This window comes from Oncorhynchus gorbuscha, linkage group LG07 (assembly GCF_021184085.1).
Source record: "Oncorhynchus gorbuscha isolate QuinsamMale2020 ecotype Even-year linkage group LG07, OgorEven_v1.0, whole genome shotgun sequence".
NCBI classification, from domain to species: domain Eukaryota; kingdom Metazoa; phylum Chordata; class Actinopteri; order Salmoniformes; family Salmonidae; genus Oncorhynchus; species Oncorhynchus gorbuscha.
In genome coordinates this window covers 76,692,316-76,713,549 of record NC_060179.1, presented here as the reverse complement: position 1 = coordinate 76,713,549, position 21,234 = coordinate 76,692,316, and the positions used below count along the sequence as shown (strand labels likewise).

Below are 21,234 nucleotides of genomic sequence, written 5' to 3'. Positions count from 1 at the left end.
ATTAGGTCTGGACTTTGACTTGGCCGTTCCAAAACATCAAATGTGTGGCTTTTTAGACATTTTCATGTAAACTTGCTTGTGTTTTGGATCATTGTCTTGCTGCATGACCCAACTGCGCTTCTGCTCACAGATAGATGGCCTGACATTCTCCTGTAGAATTATCTGATACGGAGCTTAATTCATGGTTCCTTCTATTAAGGCAAGTCATCCAGGCCCCGAGGCAGCAAAGCATCCCCAAACCATCACACTACCACCACCATGCTTGCATAATGGGACCCCATGTCATCCAAAAAGTTAAACTTTTGAATCATCTGTCCATAGAACATTCTTCCAAGAGTCTTGAAATCGTACCTTTATTTAACCAGGCAAGTCAGTTAAGAACAAATTCTTATTTTAAATAACGGCCTAGGAACAGTGGGTTAACTGCCTGTTCAGGGGCAGAATGACAGATTTGTAGCTTGTCAGCTCAGGGGTTTGAACTTGCAACCTTCCAGTTACTAGTCCAACGCTCTAACCACTAGGCTGCCGCCCCAAAATGATGATCATCCAGGTGCTTCTTGGCAAACTTAAGTCAACTTTCTGGATTAAATGGGTCCCATTATGTCTGGTGAAAAACAAACACAGTAAGAACCTCATACCAACGGTCAAGCATGGTGGTGGTAGTGTTATGGTTTGGGGATGCATTGCTGCCTCAGGACCTGGACAACTTTGATGCACTGCAAAGTAACTGGCATCTAGTGAACAAGAGAATATATTGGAAACTGATAAGGCACACAGGATATATTTTGATTATGTGAGATGTACCATATCCATTTATTTTTAATGAAAAGTATTCATTCCAGTTTTGGAAAATGATACATTGAAACACACTGTTTTGCTGATTGAATACAAAACAAAATATACAGCAAGTGTATAATTTGGTAAACACAAATTAATGTACAGTACATCTGAAATTATTTGTCACTTTGATACAAGATTTTAAACTTGTATGACAAATATTCAAATAAAATGTGCAGAAAAATAACAAATACCCTGAAATGAAATATTTTTTCCACTTTATAAAAATAAATACAATATGGGTATGTTTGCAAACGTAATCATTTGCTACTTTAGGTAGCTATAGTATATTTTTATGATAATAATAGTTATTGTTAAGTTAATAATTAATTAGGCCTACTTAAGTTAATATTGTGTTTTTCAGTCAGTAATCAAAAGTACAACATATACATTTGCTGTGCTGTTTCATGTAGTTTCTTCTTCTTCATAACCAAGGCAGCATTGGGAACATTAGTGCTTTTGGTAAACATACTTCTGAAATGTGCCTGCATTCTATCATGCAGAAACAAATCTGTGAAAGGTACTCATTCAGTATTTTGGCTTATTAGAGGCACGTGTGAATTACAACAGGTAAGACCATCCACATTCAAGTGAAATAACACGACTCAACAAAACCAAAATATGATTATGTCCAATGACTCCACGGCTCAACCACTGTATTCCTCCGTACTTAGAGAAACATACTTTGCATCGTCTCTTGATATTCTTACTGCAGATTTAGAACGATATGCTCAGCTGCCCACATGGTTTTAGTCTATTGTGGAGACAGGCAGCCCAATTCCGATCTTCTGCCCAATTATTGGCAAAATATCTGATATGATTGGTCAAAAGTGAGAAAAAAAAACATCAGAATTGTGCTGCCTGTCTAAAAACACAGCCTTAGTGTCATATAAGTGTCACGGATATAACATCTCAAATCTCATGTTACACAAAGGACAACACCTAGGAGAACATGAATGCTTGAAACTCAGAGGGGGGGCTAAGTAAAAGCTGTGGATGGGGCTGAAAGGAGGCATCTCATCTGGCATTTGAGGAACAGCGTTGGAGAAGAAGGGCGTGGCACGTATCACAGACCCTCACTGGTTTTGGCGAGGCAGGGAGGGGCAGCTCGTTGTCAGAGCAGGCATTGCAGAAGATCTCCCCACAGTTTCTACAGTGGTGCTAGAGAAATGAGACGCATGGAACACACAAATCAGCTAACCTAGGCAAGAAGTACACCACAAGGAAAAGATATGCGTTATGGTTTGCATAGTTGTACAATTAGAATGGCAACTATGTCACATCTTTTTGTGTTGCATGCTGGTTAAGCACTGTCCCAATTAATTTCACCCCAAAAATGTAATGAGTTTAACCTAACCTTTCTCCGAGAGATGGAGAACTCCTTCTCACACAGTTTACAGATGTTGGCGTCTTTGTCCTTCAGCCAGATCTGGCCCCCCTGGAATATTTGATTGTAAGACAGGCGACTCGTGGAACAGCATGGTCCAAGGTTAACATGCATGTTAGTAGATCAGTTGTTTTCATAAGAACAAAAAAATGGTCTGATTGGACTGAACTTTCACTTGAATAACAACGTAGAACTCAAGAGACACTTACCTGAAGAGCTTTATTTGCCTCTTTTATGTCCTCGATTTTAAGTTTTGATCTGTGTTAAGAATAAGAAAAGCCAGGCATCAGTTTACAGAGTTCACGTCTCTCAATTTATCCTAAAAGGAACTTTGCAACAGTATGTGCACTAACTAAGGCCAAGAGGCATATAAAAGGATCATGGATGTGATTATAGTCCCTCCTCCACAACATAAAAGCATGTTGCTCCTTTCCACTCCTTTCTGAAAAGGTACATTGAGATTGCTCTAACGGATGTGGGTAAGAGGGTGCATTCCTTTTTGAAAGACAGACCGTGTTAAATAAAAACACATAAAATGAGGAGTTTAAAATAGACAAGTACTCGCTAAGTTTGCATCCCAGCTCCTCCAGGGCCTGTTCCTGTTCGTCACATATTCCAGTCAGCTGGCTGTTCTCATCCTGCAGCCTGTGGAACTCCTGGAGATGTCAAATACATCAGTCCACTGTGTGTAAATATACTCCATCTCTGTGACACAACGTCTAATGGAAAATATGTTGAACTTGAACATGATATTTTTTAAATGCCACAATGTCACAAAAAGCCCTACGAGGAACCCTCACAAACCTTTTTAAGTCCATTTATTTGCTGGGCTTCAGCACTGAGCTGGGCGACGATGTCTCGTTCCCTCTCCAGGTTGTTTTGTAAGGTCTGCTGCCACTCCTTCTCAATCTTTAGGTCTGTCTCCAGCTGCAACCTACAACAGGAACAACATCCCGGGTTAACTCTATTCAGTCTGTATCGCTGAAGATTGGCGCTAAACATTTAAAAGTCATTTCCAACTGAGTCGACATTTGTAGCGTTTACCATGAAGGCACTCTCCGCTAGCATGGGAACACTGCCTTTAAATTTCAAATCACACTGTAACGCTGAATTTCTGCGATACAGAATGAATAGAGCCCCAAATCTTCATTTTGGTACAGAGACAAACAATATATTTATTATATAGAAGGATCAAGTGCTAAGAGCTGCTGTAAATATACCGTATGGATGCGTTCTTACCTCTGCTTCTCTCTCTGGGCTATCTGCTTTTGGAGGCTGTCGGCTTTGTTGACAAAGTCCTGCTTGAATTTGCGCGTTCCATCTTCTGCGGTCCAGCGGTCCCGATCAACCTCCTGTAATCTGGTGTAATTCAAACCAACTGGGTAAAACTGAGGCTCCAATCACAAGGAAAAAGGGGTGCAGGGGATTGGGATGCAATGGGACAAACTGGCAAAAGAAAAGGGGGAGGCCAAACATCTACAGGCAGACCATTCTGAAGAGAAGATGGCCAGACATCTACAGGCAGACCATTCTGAAGATGGCCAGACATCTACAGGCAGACCATTCTGAAGATGGCCAGACATCTACAGGCAGACCATTCTGAAGATGGCCAGACATCTACAGGCAGACCATTCTGAAGATGGCCAACATCTACAGGCAGACCATTCTGAAGATGGCCAAACATCTACAGGCAGACCATTCTGAAGATGGCCAAACATCTACAGGCAGACCATTCTGAAGAGAAGATGGCCAGACATCTACAGGCAGACCATTCTAAAGAGAAGATGGCCAGACCATTCTGAAGAGAAGATGGCCAGACCATTCTGAAGAGAAGATGGCCAGACCATTCTGAAGAGAAGATGGCCAGACCATTCTGAAGAGAAGATGGCCAGACCATTCTGAAGAGAAGATGGCCAGACCATTCTGAAGAGAAGATGGCCAGACCATTCTGAAGAGAAGATGGCCAGACCATTCTGAAGAGAAGATGGCCAGACCATTCTGAAGAGAAGATGGCCAGACCATTCTGAAGAGAAGATGGCCAGACATCTACAGGCAGACCATTCTGAAGAGAAGATGGCCAGACCATTCTGAAGAGAAGATGGCCAGACATCTACAGGCAGACCATTCTGAAGAGAAGATGGCCAGACCATTCTGAAGAGAAGATGGCCAGACATCTACAGGCAGACTATTCTAAAAAGAGAAGATGGCCAGACATCTATAGGCAGACCATTCTAAAAAGAGAAGATGGCCAGACATCTACAGGCAGACCATTCTAAAAAGAGAAGATGGCCAGACATCTATAGGCAGACCATTCTAAAAAGAGAAGATGGCCAGACATCTACAGGCAGACCATTCTAAAAAGAGAAGATGGCCAGACATCTACAGGCAGACCATTCTAAAAAGAGAAGATGGCCAGACATCTACAGGCAGACCATTCTGAAGAGAAGATGGCCAGACATCTACAGGCAGACCATTCTAAAAGAGAAGATGGCCAGACATCTACAGGCAGACCATTCTAAAAAGAGAAGATGGCCAGACATCTACAGGCAGACCATTCTAAAAGAGAAGATGGCCAGACATCTACAGGCAGACCATTCTAAAAGAGAAGATGGACAAACCATTCTAAAAGAGAAGATGGCCATACATCTACAGGCAGACCATTCTAAAAGAGAAGATGGCCAGACATCTACAGGCAGACCATTCTAAAAAGAGAAGATGGCCAGACATCTACAGGCAGACCATTCTAAAAGAGAAGATGGCCAGACATCTACAGGCAGACCATTCTGAAGAGAAGATGGCCAGACATCTACAGGCAGACCATTCTGAAGAGAAGATGGCCAGACATCTACAGGCAGACCATTCTAAAAGAGAAGATGGCCAGACGTCTACAGGCAGACCATTCTAAAAGAGAAGATGGCCAGACATCTACAGGCAGACCATTCTGAAGAGAAGATGGCCAGACATCTACAGGCAGACCATTCTAAAAAGAGAAGATGGCCAGACATCTACAGGCAGACCATTCTAAAAGAGAAGATGGCCAGACATCTACAGGCAGACCATTCTAAAAGAGAAGATGGCCAGACATCTACAGGCAGACCATTCTAAAAGAGAAGATGGCCAGACATCTACAGGCAGACCATTCTAAAAGAGAAGATGGCCAGACATCTACAGGCAGACCATTCTGAAGAGAAGATGGCCAGACATCTACAGGCAGACCATTCTAAAAGAGAAGATGGCCAGACATCTACAGGCAGACAGTTTGTAACATTTCTATGGACACAATCAGGGAGCTGATTTAACGCTGGCAATTCTTTTTAAAGATTCATTCCACGACCACAATTTCAAAACATCTAACTTTATTATTTCATGTGATAAAAGACAATTATTATACTTTTTATTGGCTATAATGAGTAGAGTATTTGCTCTTACAGATATGTTTGAGTGTATTAGTTATTACAGTACCACAATAACAGGATGTGCACTACAAAACTTCCTTTAGTGAAAGAAGCTCGTCTTAACATTAGACTGATTAAAAAACCAACAAACTTTTTAAGAACAGTCAACCCATTACTTTACGATACTGCATATGAACAAATCCCCTGCCTAGTGTTTGCTGAGAGTTAGTGGTTGTGTTTGAATGCTCAGAAAGAGATGTCTTTAACAAGCTTGTATTGGTGCTCAGTGTCTGCGCTGGCACATTTTACGAATGACATGGCGAGCGTTCGCGTCTGGCTTAGCAAATCTTTATCACTATTGAGACCAAGTCGACAAAACAGGAAGTGTATCGATGTAGAAATATGTATGAAATTATACGTATGAAGGTAAAAGATCAATGTAGAAATATGTATGAAATGAAACATGAGGGTAAAAAAATGGAAGCAATAAAAGACAAGGAAAAGAAAAGAGAAATAGGAAGTCAATATCAGGGAACTTCCATTTGACCAAAATAAATAAGAAATTGTTAAGCAAAGTATTCTCATAAAAATATCACAAAGAAGATGGCATTAAACGAATGGAAGAGAAAGGGAGAGATGGTCCATGTTGACTGAGACACGACAAAGCTACGGTCACACAACACAACACGACTACAGCCAAGTCAATGCTCCAAAATGGATTTGTAATAATGGTAAAACATACATTCATAACAATACACCTACATGCAAAAAGAGAAAATACTCTGCATGCCACTGGGCCAGTTTCCTGCACACAGATTAAGCCTAGTCCCAGACTATACATCTCAATTGAAAGTACTTTTTAGTCCAGGGAAAGGTTTACTCTGTGTCCAGGAAACCGGGCCTTAAATATTACCTTCAAATAATTTAAGAGGATATTTTAAGTCAACTCCCTTACCTTTGTTCCAGCTGTTTCATGGTTGCTGTGATTTGATTGGTCTTCTCCTCCAAACGAGTGATCATGTCGTTCTTCTGTTTCATGCCGTCATCAGAAGTCTGGTCGACAACACAGCAAAGCCATCAGATCAGTATAGTCACTGGAACATAACCTGATAACATAAACAACATAGCAACTCTATGCACAAAAGCACCAGCAAAACCCGCCACACAAAAAGTTCCACGGCACCTGCATTTTTGAGTACATTTCCACGTTGATGGCCTTGACTTCATCCAGCTGGTGGCGGAGGCCGATCAGTGTGTCCTGCTTTTCGTGGATGTCCTTCTCCAACAGTTTCATGGCCAGATCCATTTCCTGCTTCATGCTCACCTGCACCACCAACTCATTCTCCACATCCTACAGCGGGGGACAAGGAGAACAGCTGTCCGTCACCCCAAATCCTGCTCAACTGTAAAGCACTGACCTTTCTCACACAGACCATACTACTGAATGCTCATTACAACCAAAGATGACCATTTCAGAATTCTGCATTGGCTTATGTTGGCAAAGTTTCCTCTATTGTAAAGGTGAGAGTCTCCCCTTTCTACATTAGCTGCTTCCTCTGCCCAGAAAAAAAACATTGGCTTCAATGGGTTTCAACTGAAAATGTGCCCCATATAGAAAAATGATCAAGAGGAAATGCTGGATGACGACAGACCTGGCGTAGTTGACACTCCTCCCTGAGCTGCTTCCTGGCCTCGTTGTACATCTCGTCCAGGCCCTGCCTCGACTTCTTGTAGGTGTCCAGCTCCACGTCCACGTCCACCTGGGTCACCTGACAGACAGTGACACAGAGGTGACATTAGTGGATTAGACCAAACCCACAATACCTAATACCACAAACACTACAAATGAGGAACAAGGTTCTACAGTTGACTGACACGGAGAGAGAACAGGACATTGTAAAAAGCATACCTCAAGTTGCTGCTGAGCTTTCATGAGAATAATAGTGTTCTGATTTCTAAGCTGATGATTCTCCTCTTGTAGTTTGATTATGTTGTTTTTTGCAATCGCCAGCTACAATGAAAAGAAGTTCAAATGAATACCAAATCAGATGTATAAAATGGTAAAAGATTCGTAATGTTAGTACTGTACTAATGAGAGACTTTTCCATACCTCCTCAATGAGTTTAGAGTTTGATTTCTCCAAGTTATCGACCCTCCCTTGTAAGCCGTGTACTGAAGAGCTGTGCCAAAGATACAAGTGCTAATTTAGTGCCATTTCATAGTCTCTCCCAACAGGTGTTTGAAGAAGCACACTGCTTCAAGTATCGCAGGTTTAAAACAGACTTAAGAAAAGGTCCTCACAAAACACAAGTACTTTCATTGTCTTTTAGAATTACATTTCCTGCAGTTGAACTAGTGAGCTTGAGTTCTTTAGAGGTTGAGCAATGAGTGTAAGACTATAGAAGAGAAGAGACACCTTTATTTACGTAACCAGTGCCAACAACTTGGTCTAAATAAGAGCTACCTCAGCAAAAAAAACACAGTTGAGCGATTATCAAAACACACACAACCAAAAAAACAATCACAATGATACAGTATGATAAAGAAAAAATATTAAAGTACTTACTTAAGCTGCCTGTTTAATTCTTCAACGTAGTTCTTCTGGTCCAGGATGGCTGCTATTTGACCATTTCTATTGGGAAAACAAATCATGGAAGATAAATCAGAAGAGAGAACATTTATGTTCGAAAGTGTTGAAATATTTTGATATACAGTTGAAGTCGGAAGTTTAAATACACCTTAGCCAAATACATTTAAACTCACAATTCCTGACACTTAATCGTAGTAAAAATTCCCTATCTTAGGTCAGTTAGGATCACCACTTTATTTTAAGAATGTGAAATGTCAGAATAATAGTAGAGAGAACTACTTATTTCAGCTTTTATTTCTTTCATAATTTGGTAGAATTGCCTTTAAAATTGTTTAACTTGGATCAAACATTTCAGGTAGCCTTCCACAAGCTTCCCACAATAAGTTGGGTGAATTCTGGCCCATTCCTCCTGGCAGAGCTGGTGTAACTGATTCAGGTTTGTATAGGCCTCCTTGCTCACACACGCTTTTTCAGTTCTGCCCACAAATATTCTATGTGATTGAGGTCAGGGCTTTTTGATGGCCACTCCCATACCTTGATTTTGTTGTCCTTAAGCCATTTTGCAACAACTTTGGAAGAATGCTTGGGGTCATTGTCCATTTGGAAGACCCATTTGTGACCAAGCTTTTACTTCCTGACTGATGTCTTGATGTTGCTTCAATATATCCACATAATTTTTCTCCCTCATGACGCCATCTATTTTGTGAAGTGCATCAGCCCCTCCTGCAGCAAAGCACCCCACAACATGATGCTGCCACCCCCGTGCTTCACGGTTGGGATGGTGTTCTTCGGCTTGCAAGCCTCCTCTTTTTCCTCCAAACGTAACAATGGTCATTATGGCCAAACTGTTCCATTTTTGTTTCATCAGACCAGAGGACATTTCTCCAAAAAGTACAATCTTTGTCCCCATGTGCAGTTGCAAACCGTAGTCTCGCTTTTTTATGGCGGTTTTGGAGCAGTGGCTTCTTCCTTGCTGAGCGGCCTTCAGGTTGTCGATATAGGACTTGTTTTACTGTGGATATAGATACTTTTTTACCTGTTTCCTCCAGCATCTTCACAAGGTCCTTTGCTGTTGTTCTGGGATTGATTTGCACTTTTCGCACCAAAGTACATTAATCTATAGGAGACAGAACACATCTCCTACTTGAGCGGTATGACAGCTGCGTGTTCCCAAGGTGTTTATACTTGCGTACTATTGTTTGTACAGATGAACGTGGTACCTTCAGGCGTTTGGAAATTGCTCCCAAGGATGAACCAGACTTGTTGAGGTCTACCATTTGTTTTCTGAGGTCTTGGCTGATTTCTTTTGATTTTCCCATGATGTCAAGCAAAGAGGCACTGAGTTTGAAGGTAGTCCTTGAAATACATCCACAGGTACACTTCCAATTGACTCAAATGATGTCAATTAGCCGATCAGAAGCTTCTAAAGCCATGACATCATTTTCTGGAATTTTCCAAGCTGTTTAAAAGCACAGTAAACTTAACCCACTGGAATTGTGATACAGTGAATTATGTGAAATAATCTGTCTGTAAACAATTGTTGGAAAACTTACTTGTGTCATGCACAAAGTAGATGTTCTGACCGACTTGCCAAAACTATAGTTTGTTAACAGAAATTTGTGAAATGGTTGAAAAACAAGTTAATGACTCCCACCTAAGTGTATGTAAACTTCCAATTTCAAATGTACTTTTATCTTTCTCAGCGTATCCAAGACAATGTGTCGTAGTAGCTATATTTGAATGGATATATTCCATCTCGTTAAAGTAACAAGAGTATCTACTTTACCTTTCTTCACTTCTGTAGTCATCAATGTCATTTTTCAAGTACATGGAGAAGTCAATGACCCCAACCTAAGAAATGTAAAATGTCACACAGCCAGTATGTTGAACATTTCTGCATAGACTTTGACCACTACATTCCTTCTCAAATTGGTCTGAGACAACTGGAGAATAAACATCTGCTGCCACAATCTGAATAGACTAGAAGCACAGCTGAACAGTTTAGATTATACTACTTTGTTTGGGCTTTGACAGTTGTAGATACTAGTTTGATTAGATTGTTGGGATGCGACGAGTGCTCTCCACGAGGTGAAAGGAACGCAGATCCTGCGTCCACGGGTAGGACCCTGAATAACATTGAGGTGTCCTCTCACTTGCCTATTTTAAAGGCTGTCATGGGGAATTTTAGAACAATGACTGAAGTGTGTGTGGGGGGGGGTGACTCACCTGTGTATCCAAGTCTTCTCCCTTGACACAAAGGTTGGCATCGATCACATTGAGTCCCACCAGCAGGCCAACGATGACAGCACCCTCCTCCTCGACCATCACAGCAGAATTCTCATAGAAATCACTGTGGGTGCAAAACGCCATATTTCACATAAAATCATCATCACATACAATGTTTACAAATTAATAACTAAAATATAGTTGTTGCAGAAGTTCACCCCCTTTGTCTATGCAAGCACGGTCAAGTTAATAATGTTGCTGTGGATATTTTTTCCACTTTGACAGTGTTTTGTGTAGATCATCGACCATATTTTAAAAATGAAGTTTCACTTTTGTAACAATAAAATGTGAAGCTTCACGGGGGGGGGGGGGGGGTGAATACTTATGATAGGCACTGTATATACCATCACTGCTTATTCTATTCTAACAGAAAATAACTGACACCACTTCTACCCATCTGAAGGCATTAGCGTCTCGTCTGCTGAAAAGCAGATGGTGAACCACTACTGAGGAGGCTCTCTGTCTGCCGGCCCAAGGACTTGAATGGAGATGAAGATGTGTGTGAGAAAAACCAGTGTGTGAGTGAGTTGAGACTGGGTGTTCTTCCAGTACCTTAGCAGGTCCTTTCTGGTGATCAGAAGACGGAGGTAATCAGCCAGCCTCTTCTGCATCAGGGCTAGACGCAGCCAGGCCCGAGCTCTGCCCAGCGGAGTCCTACAATAACAGAACAAAAACTACAGCCAAACACTGTGTACTGTATGTGTTGACATTAGATGTGGCGTTCATGTTTTATGATCGACATGCAAGTTGTTTTCATGTTTAACAACCTGGCTGAGTCATCATCTTTATAGCACATGGAGGAAACTGTATATGCTTGTTTTCCTAGGTTATGGAACATACAGTGCAAAGTATTCAGACCCCTTCCCCTTTTCTCATTTTGTTAAGTTACAGCCTTATTCTAAAATGGATTGAATCATTTTTCCCTCATCGAATAATGTTGTTTACTCCTTGTGTAACTCTGTGTTGTCTGTTCATACTGCTATGCTTTATCTTGGCCAGGTCGCAGTTGTAAATGAGAACTTGTTCTCAACTTGCCTACCTGGTTAAATAAAAGGTGAAATTTAAAAAATGTGTTAATAAAAAAAAAAATACGTTGAAATTTTAAGCAAAACAATTAAGTCTTCTGACCCTTTGCTATGAGATTCGAAATTGAGCTCAAGTGCATCCTGTTTCCATTGATCATCCTTAAGCTGTTTCTACAACTTGATTGGAGCCCACCTGTTATATATTAAATTGATTGGACATAGGGCTGTGGCGATTAAAACATTTTGTCAGGCGGAGATTGTCAAGCAAATAACTGTCGGTCTCACGGTAATTGACTGTTAATTAGCATAAACACATTTAGCATCTCCTGGCTTCCACACACAGCCTTCAAGCCACTGATGCTGACCTTTGGAACATCTACATTTTAAAAAGTCTAATAAATCCATGTAATATAGCCTACACCATCACAATAAATCCATGTAATATAGCCTACACCATCACAATAAATCCATGTAATATAGCCTACAGCTTCACAAGAAATCCATTATTTATTTTAGACGGGTCTAAAGCATGAAATGAAAAAAATGTAGTCTATTTCAGAAGAACAGAATAGCATACTCTGAGTTGTCCTTATGTCCTGATCTGTCAAATGGCGTTGGGCTACACATGTTCATTTAGCAAACAAGATTTGCTTAGAATTTTGTGGCATTATTTTATAGTATGAAGAATAAAATTGAACAAATATGTTTTCCCCAAACGATTTGAGGGAGTGCGCAATTCTTTGTTGAGCCGTTAACAAAGAAATAGGTACTCCTATAGGCTTAAATTTAGAGTTATTAATATAACTTTAGTTGTTCTACAAACATGGGGCTATATCTTTTGATTTGTATTACATTGTAAGGCTGCATGATGTGACTAATGATGATTTGAAAAAAGTCACTTGAAAAGGCATGAGCTCTGCTTTGTTTTTTTGCGCAGGCTGTACACACTTTGTCAGTCTCTCATTCACAATTTGAGAAGCACTTGATAATGTCTTTCAAGTGAAGACAGACGCAACTGCGTGAGTCCTCATCCAAATCTGAGGTGCATATTGCAAGAACTGTCCCCATTAAGTTTTAGGCCTAACGAACAGCAAAAGCACTAGCCTATGTCAATCTACTATCCCCGATAGTACAAAAGTTGACCTATTCTATTCTGTGTGATAAATAAATATTCCAAACATAGTCTGGGACAGTTGCGGGATGCGATAGATCCCAAATGAACACAACCACTAGCAACCCCCCCCCAAAAAAAAATTATGCAATGAGAATGACGCAACAGATCAGAACGTTTAGCTTAAAATGTTGATAAACTATCAGTCTATTTCTTCACATTATAAGCGCAGCGATGCGCACACGGCAGTAGGCTATATGAGCAGATGTTGTTCTATTAACGGGAAAACACCATTATCAAAATGAACACAAATGTGATTATGCATGTAATGCTTTTATTATTCATGTGTATTTTTATGGTGAAAGTTATCTTGTAGGTGGTAGTCTACACCTAAGGGCTATATAAATAAATTGGATTTGATTTGAAAGTTATCTTCCCAGACCTTGAAACTCACACGCTGCATACAGTATGTATGCCAGTTAGACTCTACACCTGTTGTAAAGCAGATTCATGTGCTTCATTTTAAAGAAGTTATTTGGCCACTTTAGTTGTGATTACAACCCTTATCAAAACATGCAGGCCTATGGGCTATGCTACATGAGGTGTGCAACTAGTATTTGAAAAAGTAGAAGGGGGAAAAAAATGCACTTTTGCCTGAAGCTGGGCATCATTCACAAGTGATAGGCTAATATTGTCACCGATCACACTATTTCTTGATTTAATCTTGTCTTTACATATACTAAATAATATATGTGTGAAATGTGTTTTGATTTAGAATGAACCACTATCATGCACCTGTCTCGAAGCAGGGGCAGGGGGGAAAAATACATGTAATCTCTGCACTTAAATAGCAAATGGAGGATGCTTTTCCTGTGGTTCATTTTCATGCCAGCTCGGTAGTCTATACTCCTGTTGTAAAGAGAAGCAATGTGATTAATATTTGCTTAATATTAGGAAAGTTGAGAAATAAATATAGTAGGCCTAGCCTATAGAAAACTGATGGGATCCTCCTCTTTTTAATAGAGGCCATCACTCGGTTCTCACACAATTGCATAGCCTATCGAATTGTTGCTCAACAGGAGCTTATGGGCACTCATGAAGTGTTTGATTAGATTTTAGATTACATTTGCATTGATGTCAGAGTGATTAGAGGGACAATAGAGTGCTGAGTACCAGGCAGTTAGTAGGTTTGGTAGGCTACTAATGACAATCAGCAGCATCAGAGCTTGGAGAAGTCTAATTACCGTGACTAAACGATCACATAGAATTTGACTAACATCAGAACTCGTGACCGCTGGTGTGGTGGTAATACGGTCACCGCAGCCCTAATTTCACATGATTTGGAAAGACACACACCTGTCTATATTACATTTACATTTAAGTCATTTAGCAGATGCTCTTATCCAGAGCGACTTTGACAGTGCATGTCAGAGCAAAAACAAAGTCATGAGGTCGAAGGAATTGTCCGCAGAGCTCCGAGACAGGATTGATACAGGGAAGGGTACCAAAACATGTCTGCAGCATTGAACACAGTGGCCTCCATCATTCCAGCTCTTCCTAGAGCTGGCCATACGGCCAAACTGAGCAATCGGGGCGAAGGGCCGTGGTCATGGAGGTGACCAAGAACCGAATGGTCACTGTCAGAGCTCCAGAGTTCCTCTGTGGAAATGGTAGGCAACCATCTCTGCAGCACTCTACCAATCAGGCCTTTATGGTAAAGTGGCCAGAGATCTGGAGTGGCCCAACCAGAGCCTGGACTTGAACCCGATCGAACATCCCTGGAGAGACCTGAAAATAGCTGTTCAGTGACCTGCACATCCAACCTGACAGCGCTTGAGATAATCTGCAGAGAAGAATGGAAGAAACTCCTCAAATACAGGTGTGCCAAGCTTGTAGCGTCATACCCAAGAATAATCGCAGCCATTATCGCAGCCAAAGGTGCTTCAACGAAGTACTGAGTAAAGAGTCTGAATACTTATGTAAATGTCATATTTCATTATTATTGTTGCTTTTTAATTAGCAAAAAAAAAAAAAAAAAATGTTTTTGCTTTGTCATTGCTGTGTGTAGACTGATGAGGCGGGAAAAAAATCACATTTAATCAATTTTAGAAAATGGCTGTAACGTAACACAATGTGGAAAAAGTCAAGGGGTCTGAATACTTTCCGAATGCACTGTATGTCTTAACCTTTCCATATGGGGTTCCCTTTATAATCTGGGCTGAAATTATGCTTCACCAGAGTTTCAGTCTTAATGAAAAACACGAAGCGAAAGTACAAAAATACATTGAGGCACTTCCTTTTTCTGGCTCAAGTTTCTCTTTAGCATATCAGTGAACACAGGGATCCAATTAGGCCTAGTGCTTTTAAACTAGTAGTATAATTTCTCCTTGCAGTGAACCGTAGTGGTCATTAGGGCCTACAAATGGAAACAAAACCAACGTGAACACAAAGTTTATAAAATATACATTTCTGAGAAGAAAAGACACTGTTCTTCTGGTGAGCTCAAATGTGTCAACCCCTTAGTTAACTGAAAAACATGACAAACGAAAGCCAACATGTTTGGGCATGGTGTCGGCCTGTTTCAGGGCGTAAAGATGAAGGCTGACACCATGCCCAAATGCATTGGCCGGTTTGTCTTGTTCTTAGCTATTTCTAACTAAATGTCACGAAAATAAAGGCTCGATTCAATCCTTATCGCTGAAGATCAGCTTTACAGCGTGATTGACATTTAAAGCTAATGCTCCCTCATTAGTGGAGACTGCATTCAAGGTAAATGCTGCATATATCGACTTAATCCGTAATTACCTTAAAACTTCAAGCGTGCTACATCGTTGAACTTCGGCAATACGGATTGAATCAAGCCCTAATCAAGAAGTGAATCTCTCCATTTTCTACATAGAAATGTCAGCTACAGTCATCTCTCTCTCTCTCTCTTCTGGTACCATACTTTAGTCCTGGTAGGTCCCTGACGCTGGCTGCGATCTCTCCTGCCTCGGGACACAACTTCTCCACCATCTCCAGAGGACCCCACAGTGACTTGTTGTATCCAAGAAATGACTTCTTCACTGTGGGTGCAAGAATAAACACTGAGCCTTATCTCATGGGTAACGTTACGCAACACAGTCGAGAAAGTATGTTGGTGCATCTTTAACAAGCAAGAAAATCATGGGAAAGGGGAGATTATAGCATATGTATATATTCCGTTACATTCTGCCAACAGCAGGCATTGCGTATGATACAGTATGTGTTGATGAATGAACATAACAAATCATTATGTAATAAAAATGTGTCCATGAGCTGATAGGGTCAACATTATGAACGGGATTCAACTAGTTCTGCACCATGGTAACGATGATAAGTGAATACCTCGGAGACCATGTTTGAGGCAGTGCTCCATGACAACGAAGAACTGCTGGAGTGGAGGGTAGTCGGAGTCCAGGGTGCGTCCAAAACTGAGGGCCGACTCGATCAGGCCTTTGATGCTGAGCTTGGCCATGTTCAGCAGGTTGGTTCTCTCCATCGCCATAGGGTCCCGCAGAGCTGGAGAGGGAAGGAAACAGACCCACATTTGGGAGTGGTCAATTCAAACACTACCTATAGTATGTCAACAAAGAGCCATGCCATTATGTTTTGCATAGTGGTGCACACAAACATACAGCACATGTTGACATCTGTAATGCCTATCTACGTTACGTCAATAAACAGTCATCAATTCATCATCTCACATTTCATAGTCCATTTCATAGTTCTCTGCAATATGTGTTGTACAGACATGACACTGTATGTAGGCACGTTATAATAAATAACCTTTTCTGATCAACTAAATGTGTGATGAGTGTTTCATTACTATTTCTGATCAAACCAGAAGAAAACATTGATCAGAAACAGATTTGCACTGTGGCCTTCAGCTGTAAATATTCAACTGACACATGGGGGCAAATGATGCCATCTATCATGTTGCTATTCTGCTTCAGATCAGAGTCGTCAGTAGTTGAGAGATCTATTAATGTGCGTTACAGGCCTGTTCCCACTCCACAAGGGATGCAACTGGTCTGAATCACCCAAAGTAACTGCAGCAAGCATCGCATCTGGATCACGATATGAGCTCGGGGTGTGGTTCTAACTAGCTATTGGTTAATCACACAAAAACATCACAAGGTTATCACCATTTGACAGTGAATGAGTTGAATTGATAAGAGAATAATTCCAAACAGATTCTTCCGCCGATGCGTAAACTCACGTAGAAAAATAGATGCATGTCGCACAATCAACAATGACCGACACATATGCATTTGATACTGTAGCAACATGTATGGAGCAGGAACGGGATGACATGACAGCTGTGTTGATCTATGCAAAACCAAACAACAAAACAAGACGAGCACATAAATCCAAATTACCTTGGGCACTCCATTCGTTTACAAAAGATGTGGGTTCCGCTACCTTCGCCAAAACATGACTGCTGCTTCCTGAAAAGGTCTCTGATGCTTTCCTGGCTAGTGCAAATATGGGGGCCTGCCATCTCCCGTCCCCGGCTCTCATGGTCGTGGACGTGGTGGTGCTAGCTTTTTCACCCGTCGATTTTTCTTCCTGAAACCTAAGGATTCCGAATACTTGAGACTTCTCTTTGTTGCTCTCTGCTTCAGCTAATGTAAGGTCGTGCTCTGCAGGTGTCGCCATCGTCGAAATATCATACGGACAATTCACCTGGCGACCATTGTTGCAGAAATGTCTGGGATAGCATTGCTAAACCATCCAATCCCAACACTATAATGCCTATCACATTTCGTCTACATTCTAAGTGTGAACGCCGCTTTCACAGTCATCAATGACAAATGACTATCCCTTATTCGCCGCAGAGTGTAAAGATCCTATGAAGCCGAATCCCTCAGGTCCGTATGGGAGGCGTCAAAAACGCACACAATGCACTACGTAATGGCGTGAGATACTTGGGATTCTGCTACCCTCTACCGCGGGCTGGAAGAAATCAAGTTATTTCTGCACACAATTTGGAGTACTGTATAATATAATGATATGGTATCAGTGATTTAAATGGAGTAAAATAAAATATGATTTAAGTAATTCAATATTAATAAAACAATTCGTATACTTGCCTAGCTCTATATAGTGTTTAGAGAAAATAGAAGTGTTGATCAGACATTAATATTTCTTGTCATTAAAAGTTCACAGATATGAATAATCTTACTTAGTAATGAATGAAAAATGGTCACTAGATAAACTTGATGCATGTCCCTCCAAAGTTAATAAATGACTTTGGAGCATTTCAGTAGGATTCCAGTTTTTCCATGTCTGTGTCTGTAATACTCAGTTTAAAAAATAGTGTTGTGGCCAATTGTACCACAATATGATTGAGAAGAAATTGTAAGCTATCTGATCTTGTTTACCTTGACTGTATGCAAGTCGCTCCATGCTCTCAGTATGAGTGATGCCCCAGCGATGTAAACTCTGAGGGGAATACATGGTGAAGATCACTTCAACCCAAGATGGTCCGGGGACCTGGACAAACAACTATTTAGTCTGCAGTAAGAGAGGAGAGAAGTCGAAGTGTTACACAAATACAGGGATGCCAACTGAGTGCCCACACAGTGTCAGTTGGTCACAAACCAACATAAAACAGGAATATTCTGACGCAGTATAATGTGCACTTTATTGTCCTTAGTTTTGAATCTGGACCATAACACAGCATGTCATGAACTCATGGAGAGAGATAAACAAAATGATAAACAATGTAACAAATCCAAGCAATATGATTATAAATATGTTGGTCTTGGATCCATTAACTAAATAAGCTGAACATTGTTCCGTGGAACCATACAGATTCTATTAACTTGCCTATTCCATTTCCTGATTCTACAGTCGGAACAGCCTTCTTATATTTTCAGAAGCAAGCAGGAACCAGGACTGTGGAGTCCATTGTCTCCACTGACAGTGTCAGTAACGTTTCTGCTGTTTTCCTGCTGATTTGCCAGTCAGTGCTGCACTATCATATGACTCTGATTTCCTGCGGCACCCTCCCTTTCTACCAGTTACACGTGGACTGAGATATGTCCTCTACACTCTGTAACATCCTCCCTGAGATGTATATTCTATACTGTAACATCCTCCCTGAGAGATATAATCTACATTATAACATCCTCCCTGAGATATATATATATTCTATACTGTAACATCCTCCCTGAGATATATATTCTATACTGTAACATTTTCCCTGATATATATATATTCTATACTGTAACATTTTCCCTGATATATATATATTCTATACTGTAACATCCTCCCTGAGATATATATTCTATACTGTAACATTTTCCCTGATATATATATATTCTATACTGTAACATTTTCCCTGATATATATATATATATATTCTATACTATAACATCCTCCCTGAGATATATATTCTATACTGTAACATCCTCCCTGAGATATATATTCTATACTGTAACATTTTCCCTGATATATATATATATATATATTCTATACTGTAACATTTTCCCTGATATATATATATATATATTCTATACTATAACATCCTCCCTGAGATATATATTCTATACTGTAACATCCTCCCTGAGATATATATTCTATACTATAACATCCTCCCTGATATATATATATATTATATACTATAACATCCTCCCTGAGATATATATTCTATACTGTAACATTTTCCCTGATATATATATATATATTCTATACTATAACATCCTCCCTGAGATATGTACTCTACACTGTAACATCCTCCCTTCTGTAGAATGTTCCCTGAACATAAACTAATTAACATTATACACTAGTACTAAATGAACCACTGGACTGTCTGTCTGGACTCTGATGAAAATAGTGCTGACTTACCTCAGGCAGAGCAACGATAGCAGCAGCACACTGCTTGGCTTGTTTCAGATGGGCTCAGACTGACTCAGTAACTCCAGATCTTGCCTGGCTGGGTTGGGGTCTGTTGGGTGTGCTGCATTGGGCCTTGGTACTGAGGGAGCCTCATCCCTCTGCAGTCAGTCACAGGCAGAGAAGAGGGAATGTCGCCCAGTGGAACAACTCGGAGCACATAGTACACATACGGGCAGCAGATGAGAGGGGTCGATGAGGGCGGAGGAGGAGTCTCCTGTTTGAGGAGGGGCAGGAATGGTTCTGCTGATGGGGAGGAACAAGCCTACAAAGGCCGGCCAATCCCTGGCCTCCTGTAGTAAATGGAATGCAAAGACATTCAGGAAGTGGTTTAAGTGAGTGACCCCAAAGATGGTGGAAGAATTAAGATGTCCCACTCAGGCCGTTTACCATTAAAAAAGGTCAGTTCTCGTCTGCCTAACGGGGTGGGGTGGCTGTATATGAAGCAGAAAACATTTGGGAGTAGGATGTCTCGCTTCCTCTTCCGTCTCTGGTGACACCTCTGTATGAATGTATTACTAGCAAAATGCATGGAGTACATAGATTAAGATATATCAAGATGATCTCATCACAAGATGTATTTCAGTGATCATTCACAGTGACAAAAATGTATCAAATATTAATGTGGATATTACTTTCAAGTGACCATTCATTATTTAGTAATTAGTGATATATTTGTATTCTTTAGAATGACATAAAACATAACAAACTGCTGTTTTATGTTTACATTTTTATTTTATTTTTTATTTCACCTTTATTTAACCAGGTAGGCTAGTTGAGAACAAGTTCTCATTTACAACTGCGACCTGGCAAAAAATGGTAATCCAACTGTCCGATCAGTAAAAATGTAATGTTTCATTGTCAGTCTTCTCGGGTAATCCAGAACTAAAATCTCACGTAATCAGTCAAATGTGTCGTCTGTCCACGAGAGATACACTTTTCTCATATGATGTTCTATATTCTACCCAGAAGATGGCAGTATCTCCCAAGGCAAGAGTCGTTGTACCAGCTCCCTCCATTAGATTGAGAATCTGTTCAATTTGTATGAATAAAAGGAATGGACAGATCGTATTGTAATGTTTGACCATGCGGTCAAAGAAAACACAATTATTTGTGGTTCCTATTCAATGAAAGCTGCCAGGCACCAACATGATGTCACTCATTCCAACCTTTGCTCCATTCATAAACCACAGTGTTTGAAAAATGTATTTAGTTTTAGTGCCCCAATAACTATTATTCTGTATATTTGACCATCAACATAACACTAGTAGCCGTTTGGCCAGGGTGGTGGCTGGTGGGGAATTGATATAAAGACTTTCCATACTTGAGTGATCAATAAAACCCTGTGTGTCGTGACAGTTACCTGTCAACAAGTCAATAAAGGCTATGGAGCCCGTCAGCAGCAAGCAGGTCATTACCAGGAAGACAGGGAGCCTCCCTCTGAGGAGAAAGATAAAGTAAATCACTATGATCAGGATGGAGGAGTTAGCAAAACCGATTGAGAATCTCCCCATGATCAGGACGGAGGAGTTAGCAAAACCGATTGAGAATCTCCCCATGATCAGGACGGAGGAGTTAGCAAAACCGATTGAGAATCTCCCCATGATCAGGACGGAGGAGTTAGCAAAACCGATTGAGAATCTCCCCATGATCAGGACGGAGGAGTTAGCAAAACCGATTGA

The 21,234-nt window shown here is 40.7% G+C and overlaps 1 protein-coding gene across 3 annotated transcripts; it reads right to left on the bottom strand.

Moving 5' to 3' along the window:
* Positions 1-440: 440 nt before the first annotated feature.
* LOC124040380 (RUN and FYVE domain-containing protein 2-like) lies at positions 441-19,683 on the bottom strand. Of its 3 annotated transcripts, XM_046357524.1 has the most exons (19): positions 19,505-19,683; positions 18,037-18,169; positions 15,998-16,171; positions 15,579-15,696; positions 11,048-11,149; positions 10,436-10,559; positions 9,996-10,060; positions 8,186-8,251; positions 7,730-7,799; positions 7,529-7,630; positions 7,272-7,388; positions 6,803-6,970; positions 6,575-6,672; positions 3,464-3,583; positions 3,029-3,158; positions 2,786-2,880; positions 2,434-2,482; positions 2,195-2,275; positions 441-1,998 (listed from the first exon to the last, which is right to left on the bottom strand). In XM_046357524.1, exons 2-19 carry the CDS (start codon positions 18,110-18,112, stop codon positions 1,855-1,857), a joined length of 1,899 nt encoding a protein of 632 aa, XP_046213480.1. In that variant the 5' UTR covers positions 18,113-18,169; positions 19,505-19,683; the 3' UTR covers positions 441-1,854. The 3 variants fall into 3 exon arrangements, with proteins under 3 accessions (XP_046213480.1, XP_046213479.1, XP_046213482.1); XM_046357523.1 differs by lacking the exons at positions 18,037-18,169; positions 19,505-19,683 and adding an exon at positions 17,032-17,549 and having other exon boundaries at positions 442-1,998; XM_046357526.1 differs by lacking the exons at positions 441-1,998; positions 2,195-2,275; positions 2,434-2,482; ... (3 more) ...; positions 18,037-18,169; positions 19,505-19,683 and adding exons at positions 5,564-5,974; positions 17,032-17,552.
* Between the last annotated feature and the right edge of the window lie 1,551 nt (positions 19,684-21,234).

Coding starts and splice junctions, on each gene's coding strand:
- LOC124040380 (XM_046357523.1), bottom strand. CDS start 17,311: ATGGCGACACCTGCAGAGCACGACCTTACATTAGCTGAAGCAGAGAGC. Junction 10,061..10,435: donor GAGAAGACTTGGATACACAG/GTGAGTCACCCC, acceptor TACATTTCTTAG/GTTGGGGTCATTGACTTCTC. Junction 2,276..2,433: donor AGGCAAATAAAGCTCTTCAG/GTAAGTGTCTCT, acceptor CAAATATTCCAG/GGGGGCCAGATCTGGCTGAA.